This window comes from Alligator mississippiensis, chromosome 13, assembly GCF_030867095.1.
Source record: "Alligator mississippiensis isolate rAllMis1 chromosome 13, rAllMis1, whole genome shotgun sequence".
Classification (NCBI taxonomy): domain Eukaryota; kingdom Metazoa; phylum Chordata; order Crocodylia; family Alligatoridae; genus Alligator; species Alligator mississippiensis.
The window spans coordinates 57,831,942-57,842,376 of record NC_081836.1 but is presented as its reverse complement, the minus strand read 5'-3'; the positions used below and the strand labels follow the sequence as shown (position 1 = coordinate 57,842,376).

At 60.5% G+C, this 10,435-nt stretch overlaps 1 protein-coding gene across 3 annotated transcripts in view; it reads right to left on the bottom strand.

Moving 5' to 3' along the window:
• Positions 1-210: 210 nt before the first annotated feature.
• TRAF7 (TNF receptor associated factor 7) overlaps positions 211-10,435 on the bottom strand; it is a 36,368-nt gene continuing 26,143 nt past the window's right edge. For all 3 annotated transcript variants that reach the window (XM_059716590.1, XM_059716592.1, XM_059716593.1), the window contains exons 10-21: positions 9,931-10,148; positions 9,575-9,648; positions 8,806-8,854; positions 7,926-8,053; positions 6,048-6,130; positions 5,368-5,407; positions 4,682-4,798; positions 3,438-3,560; positions 2,578-2,697; positions 2,041-2,172; positions 1,152-1,271; positions 211-893 (exon numbers count right to left, since the gene is read on the bottom strand). In XM_059716590.1, the coding sequence (XP_059572573.1) occupies positions 879-893; positions 1,152-1,271; positions 2,041-2,172; positions 2,578-2,697; positions 3,438-3,560; positions 4,682-4,798; positions 5,368-5,407; positions 6,048-6,130; positions 7,926-8,053; positions 8,806-8,854; positions 9,575-9,648; positions 9,931-10,148 (1,219 nt within the window). In that variant the 3' untranslated portion in view covers positions 211-878. The remainder of the gene's footprint in view (positions 894-1,151; positions 1,272-2,040; positions 2,173-2,577; positions 2,698-3,437; positions 3,561-4,681; positions 4,799-5,367; positions 5,408-6,047; positions 6,131-7,925; positions 8,054-8,805; positions 8,855-9,574; positions 9,649-9,930; positions 10,149-10,435) is intronic.

The following is a 10,435-nucleotide window of genomic DNA, read 5'->3' as shown; positions in this document are numbered from 1 at the left end:
TGGACCCGGTGCAGGGCTGGGGGGCTGTTTCACCCTCTAAGAGACCGCCCATGTTTGACTGCAGGTGGGTCATGTGCAGCTTTCAGCTGGGGCAGGACCTCTGTGCCCCCCTGCACTCGCACCCTAGGAGCCCGGTCTCCCGCTCCACACAGCTGCCCCCTGCCCCGAACGCCTGGAGAAGCCCTGGCAATGACGTGCACTCGTCCAGACTGACGCTTTGCCCTTTTATTGTCAAGGAGGAGATAACCAAATCTATATTACAATCTTAAAAACCGTACAAAACGTGAGTAAAAACGCAACAAAGGCTTGGCTGTGGAGGCTGCCGCGACAGGGTGGCCCGGCGGGCAGGGGCTAGCAAGGGGCGTAGAAATCGTACCTGGACACACAAGGACAACTCCTCTCCCGAGGTCAAAGAGCTGGTCTTGGCAGTAAATTAAATCTGGGGGCAGGGGGGGGCAGGAGGGGACGCGGCTGACCCTCGGCAGTGCAGCCTGCGCCCCGGCACTCTCCTTCCTTGACAGACCAGATTCAGGCGGGCGTGGGTGAGCCTGGCAGTCCCAGGACTGGCCGAGAGCTGCATGGCGCCTCCTTGCAGGGCCAGGCCTCCCGGCCCCAAGGCTCAGCCCCTCTGGACCAGGGGCTGGGATCAGCTCCCGGGACACTGTGCAGAGCCTGGCCCAGGGCCACGCAGCCCTGAGAACAGCCCTTGAGGTGCCGACAGGCTGCAGTCTGGGCTTTGCGGAGGGTGATGGGGGGCACGGGCGGCAGCCGGCGAGGGGGGAGCTGCAGCAGTGGTTTGTAGTGGTGTCGTCATCCAGGAGGCTGGCAGAGAGGGGTTTTTGGTCGTTCAGTGTGCAGGACTAACGCAGCTGCTCCCGTTAGCACGTCCAGACCTGCCAGGGCCAGGGAGGAAGTCCAGATCAGACAGAGGTGAGGGCGCTGCTCCCCGCCCCCCTGCCATCCTTGCTCCCCTGCCAGCCACTGCCGCCCCAGGAGGCAGAGGACCAGGGAGCTCTCAGCCAGGTCAGGACTCGCTGCCCCCAGGAACTCCCTTGAGAGGACAGGCACGGCTGGGCAGTGTCCCCAGCACTGCCCTGTCCGCAGGACGTGTGGCTGACATGCAGGTGCCCTCCGCCCACCGCGGGACCCACCTTAACCGTGCTGTCCACAGCCCCGGAGAAGAGGCGGCCCCGGGAGACGGCGAGGGCTGTCACGCTGCCCTGGTGGCGCAGCAGCGTCTGCGTGCAGATCATGTTGTCCATGCTCCACACCTAAAGCATAAGCAGGGGAGGGTTATTGATGCTAGGCCCAGTGCCGGGGACTGCCAAGGCGAGGTGCCAGGGTGGAGGATGACACCTACGCCCAGTGCCAGGGACCAGCTGCTCTCCCGCACCCGCCAGAGCACTGGACAACTGGCGCCAGCCAGGGGCATGAACAGAAGGCCTGAGCCGCTGTGCATCAGCGCTCTGGCCCTCCCACGGGTCTGAAGGCCCCACAATGAGCCCAGACCAGTTCCCCCCTAGCGCTGTCAGGGCACCCGGACACAGGCTGGGAGAGCTGAGCCTTGCCCAGGGGAGGCATGACGCCAAACCTGGCTCCCACCGCCCGGGCTTCTGCCATGGATGCTCAACTTGCACCCACAGGGATGGATTTCTGTCTGGGAGAAAGGCTTTTTCCACCCTGCTGGGACCGAGCAGCAACACTGCAGCAAAGGGCTCCAGGTGTTTCAGGGGCACGGGGGCTCCTATGTCTAGGCAGATGATGGGGGGGCAGCCAGATCTGCTTTCCAGGCAGAGTCAAAGGACTCGTGATCACTGAAGTATCAGGACTGGAGCGAAGTGATCCCTGAGCCACCAAGCAGCCACCAAGCAAGCTCCTTGCCTTAAAGCTGGCTTGGAACCGGTGGGCAAATGCACCGGGAGCTGGCTCCCATGCACCCTCCCCCTCGGCTCCCACCCACAAGCCACATTTCCGGCGCCTGCCAGCCCAGGGCAGGACCCAGACCCAAAGCACCTAGGAAGCCCCTGCCCCAGCACGTACCCTGAGAGACCGGTCATAGGAGGCGCTGAAGACTTTGGTCTGGTCGGGTGTGGAGATGACGGCCAGGGCATACACCGTGCCCACATGCCCAGTCAGCGTCCGCACCTGCTCCTTGGACTCGATATCCCAGACCTGTGGGACGAGGAAGATGGCTCAGAGCCCAGCGCAGCAGACGGGGGAGCCCACTACAGGCCAGGCAGGGTCTGAGAGGGGTCCAGCACGTGTGTGGGGATGGGAACACAAGGCTCCAGCAATTGTCCAGCACCAAAGGTTGCACGGCTGGTGGGTCATGCACCAGGCAAGAGGGATGAGACAAAGGGATGGAGCACAGTGCCATCGGGACTGCCAAGGATGGCACTCAGGGATGAAGACTGCTGGGGACAAGGAGGGGAAACCCAGCTTCTGCTACTGGCCAGTGCTGGAGAGAGCACCCTGGGCTGGACAGATGTTTGGCTCTTAGGACCTGCCCAAAAGGCTCAGCAGGGGCCAAGAACAGGCTCCTGGTCCAGCCCCATCCATGCCCTGCCACGTCCTTACGTGGATGAGGTTCTCGTAGGTGCCGCACACGATGTGGTGGTTCGTCACGGCGATGGAGTAGACGCTGCCCCCCGACGTCTGCAGCACGTGGACGCACTCCAGGTTCCGGATGTCCCAGATCTGCAAGAGCCGGCGGGACGGGCATGAGGGTCCCCGGGACGTGGCAGCCCCAGCTCCAGAGGGGCAAATGGGGCATGTGTCACCACACCAAGCTGCTCCTGGTGCTGGGGGAGCTGTAGGGCCCACTGAGGCTCTTCACCCTGCCACCTTCCCTGCTCCTTTCTCCACGTGCCAGCCTGGCTGTGGGAGCCGGTCACACTGCTGCATCTGAGTCCCCCACTGCAGGATCTCAGGCCAGGGCTGCTTAGTGCTCTTCAGAGATAGAAGGCCCAGGGTATGGACCATGTTTCAGGAGCCTAGGTGTGAAGGGGCCTTTTGGATGCTGTGTGTGTCATATGTACACACACACACCCGGGGACAGTACAAGGGGCAGACAGCAGCCCTCCGTCCCTCCAGTGCAGTCCAGGTGATGAGAGCAAAGCTGCTCAGCGCAGGCCCGGGTTATTCTGGGAGCAGAGCGTGGATCTCTGCAGTCCAGACAGCAGCCTGCTCCCTTTATCAGCTCAGCTGCCAGTGCGGCTACAAGCCTGGCTATGAGCCGTGCTTCTTGGTTCCTGTCACACAGCAGCTGCACAGGCCCCTGGGCAAGGCAGGCAAGGCAGCTGGGGAGCCCGGCTCCAAGCCTCGCTGCTGCCTGGGACTTTGCTTGCCCAGTGCTGGGGGCGGGCGGGCGGGCAGGCCCCTCTGCTAAGACCCCGCATGCCTTCTGGGGGGGACTTGAGCCACTGGTGAGCACGCACCTTGATTGTCTGGTATGACCCGCTGTAGAGATAGTTCTGCGAGGCCACGAGCGCTCGCACCCAGTGGTTCAGACCCGTCAGCTCCTTCTTCAGCTTCAGCTCAGTGCCGACGATGTCCCAGACCTGTGGCAGGTGCACGCACTTAGTGGGGCCAAGGCGGATCAGCTCCTGCCCCCCACCAGCCCGAGCCCCAAAACAGGCTTCTCCCCAAAGTGGGGAGCCTGTGCTGATACCCCACATGTCTGAGGCCGGTGGCACAAGACACCCACAGGAGCTGCTCACTCAGACAAAGCCCAAACCAATGAATTAGAGTTGGAAGCACATTTCCAGAGCCCCAAGGGTGTCTGTCTGGGAAAACTTGTGCTGCCACTGCAGAGATGCAGCCCACGCCAGAGAGGGAGCAACACAGAGCACACCCCCCTGCCCGACACTCTGGGGCTCCATGCAAGGGACCGAGAGGGCCCTGACTGCACACCCCACAAAACGACGGATGGAGGAGTGCACAGGGGGTGGCACAGATGGACGCGTGACAAGAGGAATGGCCGTCTGACTCACAACAGCCTCACAACCTGCTCTACTCAGGCAGCAGAGAGGGGCGAGGTCTTGGGTTTAACGCCTGAGCGCCGGCTCTGCCCAGCTCTCAGTGCTGCACAGCCTTGAGTCCTGAAGCCCGTGATGAACAATCGGGGCCTGTGGCAGCCCTGGGGAGGTCGATCGGTTCATGGGAAGGGCAGAGCTCAGCCAAGCACCCTGAGATGCCAGGAGCTGGCAGCTGAGCTGCACGCAGAGCCCAGGCACCAGCCAGTATGGTAGCGAGTGATGTCCGGGCCTGAGCTGAGGCCCCTCATGGGCCCAGACTGCCAGAGTATGGAAACCAGGTTGGACTCGCAAATCCCTGGCCAGTCTGACAATCGTGGACCCTGAGCCCAGCTCCCTGCTGTCAGCCACTGGCACCCAGCCCTGAATGCGCATGTGTGCTTGCACACAAATGTGCGAACACGTGCACAGACCCTGACACACCCACAGTCGCAGGCAGGAGAGACCGTCAGAACCAGACAGACAAGACCTTTAGCCAAAGGCTTACAGGCCTTTGCTTTCAGGCCTTCACCAGGAAGCAGCAGCCCAGCCACTGGAGGGTCTGTCCCCAGGCAGGCGCCGCAGGGAGCACTGTCGGGGTGCTAAGAGAAATATGGATCCTCCCTGCACCCCGCATCCCATCACTGCAGTGCCTCCCCGGCCTCTACCTTGATGGCTTTGAGGGAGCCGCTGAACAGCATGTTGTGTGAGGAGACCAGCGTGCAGACGGGATTGTCGTGGGCTCGGATGGTGTTCACCTTCTGCAGGGTTTGGATATCCCAGACCTGCCAAAAGGGGAATCAGGCAGTTAGGGGCTGGGCTGCCCCAGGGCTGAACCCCCTCCCGGCTTTGGCTTCCTGCCTTGGAGAAACCAGCAGCAGGAAACTCTGTGAAACACAGCACGGCAGCTGCGATGAGGGATTTGCTCTGTGGTGCCAAGCGACAGCCAGCAGCGTGCCCTGGCTATCTGGGTCTGCCTGTCTCTGGCCCCATCATGGGCTCCGAGGTCCTCCCCACTCTCCTGAACCGGGTGCTCCCCCAAGATAGTCTTTGGCCATGACAGAGCAGAGCCAGGAAAGCCCTGGCCAGTGAGAGCTGGGTGCTGAGACCAAGCTCGCCGTGGCTTGGCACGGGGCACCCACACACACACAGGACCCTTGGAGAAGACCCAACCCAACCCAACCCCCGGTTAGCATAAAACCGCCAGCACACACGGGGGAGAGCGTCTCCCTGGGCCCCGTGGGTGTCAGGCTATCTCCCACGTGCTGCCAGCCTGGGGCCGTCCTACAACCCTCCCGTCTGGGCTCCTAAATGGAGCAGCACTGGGGCAGGGGGTGGGGGATCCGGTACTCACAATGATGGTGCAGTCCGCCGAGCCGCTGTACAACCTGTTCCTGTGACACCGCAAGGCAAGGAGAGGCTGTCAGCAAGGCGGGGATCACGCTGGCAGAGTAAAAGGGGCTGCAGGGTACCAAGAACCTGCCATTCCCCACTTGTCCCTGCCTCTCAGGTGAAGTTGACCCCCTCCAAAGGCGGGATGCTGCCCTACTGGACAAGCCAGCCCCCAGCACAGGCTCCGTACAGCCCACAGGGCACATGCCCTCCCTGCCCAGCCCACTCCAATCTCAGCGCGCAGGGGGCAGGAGCTGCGGGCTGTGCTATCCTGTCTGCCCAGTGAGAGCCCAGTGCTTCGCCCCACCCCTGCCGACACAGCCAGCTGTTCTCCACAAGGCCCCGAGTGCTGGCAGCATCCTCTGGGCGTGATGGCAGGGCAGCAGCCAGGGGCATGGGGGCCAGGAGGAAGAGGCATCTTCCTTACAGGGCTTTTCCCACTTGGCTCCCTAAAAGGAGGTCTCTGGGATTCCTTTAAGAGGGTGCACACCCCAAACATAGGGTACATACACCCCAACATAGGGTACATACAGGAGCCAGGCCCCAGCATGTGTGGACACACAGGAGGCTGGAAGGGTATTAACGCCCCCCCCACCCCGCTTGCAGCACAGACCCCAAGCGCAGAAGGACGGAGGCACTCACCCCTGAATGCAGAGAGCTAGTACAATTCCATCATGACCCTCCAAGGTCTTTTGGCACTTGTACGTGGTACAGGTATCCCACACCTAACAGGAAACACAAGGGAGCAGAGCATCACGTGCCTGTCCCGGCAGCCCAGCAGGAAGGCAGCCGGGCTGCGAAAGCAGGGAGAGCAGGAAGCAGCTGAGCAGCCGTGCACTCTGCACCTGCTTTCCCATCTCTTGGGCAGAGAGATAAGTTGGTCTAGGAAAGGAAACGTCATGCTGAGGGTCACCGTGAGCTTCTGAGGGACAGCGAACAGTGGAACGAGGCCCCTGCAACCTCCTCAAATGCCCTCGCCACCATCCCCGAGCAGGACAAGACAAATAGACAGTCTGCCGGGGACTGGGCTACGAGAATCCAAGGCAACCCCAGGCAGAGGAGCCCTGCCCGCTCGGGGGCGGTGGGAGCCTACAGGAGATGAGCGCCAGTCACTGCCCACTGGTCCCTCCTGGCTCTTTCAAGGCTTTGGCCAAAAGGGGCTTTGGGTGCTCAGGACCGTGGGGAATTTGCAGGAGTGACCTTGAGGGTGACCCTGGAGCCTGGCCGTGTGAGTGGAAGAGACACTGCAGGACAGCTGTTGAGGTGCCCGTGCATTCAACCTGCCCCTGCTCCTGGACACAGAGCCAGGGAGCGAGACCCCTGCACATCAGCACTGGTGGCTTCTGGCAGCAGAGGGCAAGTCTGAAATTAGGTGCTGTATCTAGAGCGAAGGATGAAAATACCCAGAGTCCAGCCTTCCCCAGCCCCAGGGACCTGAAGCTCATGCCACTTCCCAGGCAGCAAAGTATCCCCAACCCCATCTGTGAGGGAAGGAGTTAAATACTGCTACTGCCTTCTTCCAGGGGGGCAGAAATGAGCCTTGGCCATTGCCAGAGGCTGTCGGTGGTGCTAGAAGCCCCCAGCAGTTGTGGAAGTCAAGGGAGCCAAGGGAGCCAAGAAAGAAAAGGAAGTCGGGCCCTAAGCAGGCAGCCGCAGAGCTGTTCCCAGCAGGACCCAGTGCCCTGCTTTAGCACCAGCCCTGCTCCCAGTAGCTGGGATACTACAACTGGTGTCTCCCTTGTCATTGTGAAGAGTGAGCTCCCACCCAAGCAGAGCAAAGCTCTCTCCTCCTGCACACGGGACAGGACAGCGGGAAGCAGAGGACAATTTTCCTCCAGTCAAAGGGTCCATATGAAGTCTGAACAGGCAGGGCCGCTCTCTGCTCTCCCCACAAAAAAATCAATAATCCAAATGCAGCAAAGATGAGACCACGACAGCTGCAGTTTATGCAGGGCCTACAGCGAGCGGCTGGGCTCTGCAAGTCTCGCCGACCCCCATCCATCACTCCTCAGTGATCAGGGGCCAGAGATGGTAATGATTAGGAGGACTGCTTTCATTGTCCAGGAGCAGCCCTGTCAGTAGGCTCTTTTGAAAACAGGAGGAGGAAAAACCAACAATGCTGCAATGGGAAACGGGCATATTTTACAGGGGAAAAATGTTCTTTTTCTAAATGGGTTTCAGCCACAATGGAAAAGAGAGGCTCAGAGATGGAAAGACTCAGAGGTGGAAAGACTCAGAGGTGGAAAGCCAGCAGAGAGAGGAGCCGAGCGGCCAGAGTGAAGGCATGCTCAGGGAGACAGAACACCCCCTGGAGATGGATTAACACAACCAGAGTTTTCTTGCTGATAACCTGGAAAATGCTCCTTGCCTAGTTGTGCTAGGAAAGAGCCATGGAAGACAACCGACCCGGTCAGCTCAGAGGCAGGGCAAGAAGGCAACCCTGGCTCAGACTTGAAGCTGGGGCTGTGCAGTGCCCACGTGCACAGACAAGCATACACGTGAGGCATGCAGGGCACCTACCTTAATGGTTTTGTCCGAAGAGCCACTGAAAAGCAAGTCTCCAATGGAGTAAACGCACAGACACCACACGGGGCCCTGGTGTCCCACAAAAGTGCCCTTGCACTTGAAGATCTGCTGAGGATCATAGGCTGTGGGATGAGAAGAGGCAGGGCGAGGTTAGGGAACGAAGACACGAAGCCAGGTCGCCATGAGGCACGGCGGAGAAGCAGGGCTCTACCAAACCTGAAGACTGACCTGGTGCTCTAAGACCCGGCGTTACATCCGGCAGGCACCACCGGACAGTGGAGTATCACAGGCCTTTGTATTTTACCCAGCTCCCCCCTGTGTGAGTCCCAGCAACTTGCCTTAGCTAAAGCCTTTCTTCCCGAAAGGCACCTGGGCTGGATCTAGAGACACAGCGATGGAGAAATCCCCGCCCCCGCCTTAGCCACACGTAGCAGGGGTGAATCGCCCTGGCTGTTACAAACGTGCAATCATCTCCATGCCATTTTCCTGGCTGCCCCTTTCAGCCCCCGGGCCAGCTTGCCCTTTCTCCTCTAGGTTACAAAGCCCTGTCGCACCACTGTCCCCCCAGGCTCTGACGTGGTCTCACAGTTGTCCTTCTTGTAAGCTGAGCAGGTCGAGCTCTGGAAGCATCTTGCTGTCCCCTCCCAGCCCTCGCATCCTCTGTGGTCTCTCCTGCACCCCCCGCAGTGTTTTGGAGACGGATGCTGGTGCAGCCTGTGGCTCTGTCAGGGTTCGCCCGCCAGGAGCACAGCATGGCAGACCCTCTGCCAGTCACTGGCTACTCTCCGCACCCTACCCCTTCCTACAGCATCTGCCGTGGAGCCTCAAGGCCAGGCCTAGCAGCAGGGGGAGAGAAGGGCAGGCACATACTCACAGCCCAGGATCCCCATGTTGAGCCGAGCGTTGATGTGCGAGAGCTCATCCTGGAAGACAAATCACACGGCATTAAAAGGGAGAGGGTCTCCTCTCGGCTGCCCCAGTCCCACTGCTGTCACATGCCCCCTTCAAACTGTTTAGCCTCCAGGCAGCATTCTCCTGGCCCAGGGCAGGGCAGAGCTTCCTCTTAGTGCTCAGCCTTGGGCACCTTCTCTGGGGAAGCAAGGGGGTCCCTGATCAGGGCTGACCACATGGCTCTCTCCAGGGTAGAACCTCTACCAGGTTAAGGGGGTCCAGGTCAGGGCAGAAACACCCTCCACAAGGCAGCCTTATTTCCCTTCCACTGGTGGGGTCCCTACAGTGAGCACTGGGTAGAGGAGCTACTGCACCCTGGGGAGTTTGAGCATCCAAACCCAACTATGCCTGAAAACTCTGGCCCACCCCCAGGCCCAGTGCCCCTAGCGCTCCCCAGACCAGCTGCGGAGCAGAGCAGCAGCCATCTGAAGCCACTGGAATGGCTTAGCAAAGGCAGATAGCTGGTGGCATCCTCCACCCAATGCTAGATGCCAGCTGTACCCTGAAGCCCCTTGTGTTTTGTGCACCCTGGAGCCCAACCTGGGTGCAGCCAGTCACACTGGGGTGGGATGGAGCAGATGAGAACAGGTCCTGCTCTGCTGCACCCTGGTGACTGCCCAGCACACCCGGTGGTTAGCCCTTCTTTCCCCTGCCCCCCTGGATCAGCACAGTTAACCCAGCAGCCAGCTCACGTTTAGCATGGAGGCATCCCTGCGGAACTCCATCAGGTCCTCGCTCAGCTTGCTCTGGTTCTCGTCCAGCACATCTAGGGCGACAAAGGCAGGCCAGTCACCCCCAAGATTACCAAGCCAGGACACGGGCTATCCTGGGACATGGGCGCTGACTAGGAATGGCCCCTTTAAACAAGAAAGGCAGAAGTGCTCAGGCAGTCCAGAAAATCCCCTCCCAAAGATGTCTCTGACCTCCAGGGGTCTGCCCAGCCCTGACTGTGAATGCAGGAGCAATGGGGAATTAACCCTCCCCACTGCAGCTGCCAGGGTCCCCCCAGGGCTTGACAAGGGGCCCAAAGCCTGCCTGGAAGACTCACCAAACTTGAGCTCGAGGTTTTTCTCCAGCTGGTCGATCTTCTCTGAGAGCTTGCCCAGCATGGAGCGCAGGAAGGCGATCTCCTGGTCCTTTTGCGCCATAGCCACCTGCATCTCATGGAAGCGGTCGTCCGTCTGCTGCAGGAACTCCTTCAGGCCCTCGAACTTGCACATCTCCAGGTGCGTCTCGTACGTGTCTTGGTTCCCAATGAACGTGCACCTGGAGGGAGGGGATAAGAGGTGCAAGCTGCAGCAGGGCTCTGCTGGGGTGTGGGGGGCAGGATGGGGGGGTATATACTGCTTTTCTGGCTTCAGAACGGAGGGGAGCTTGGAACAATTGGGATCCCTTGAGCCCCCCACATCACTCCCCTTTGTCCGTAGGGAGCGAGGGCACTACGTGTGGTCCAGCACTTCCACTATGGGCAGTGACACCCTCATCGCACACAAAAGGCCCCCGTACATACAGGATGAGGCTGCGGCTGTCCCTGCTGGTGTGCTGGCCCAGCA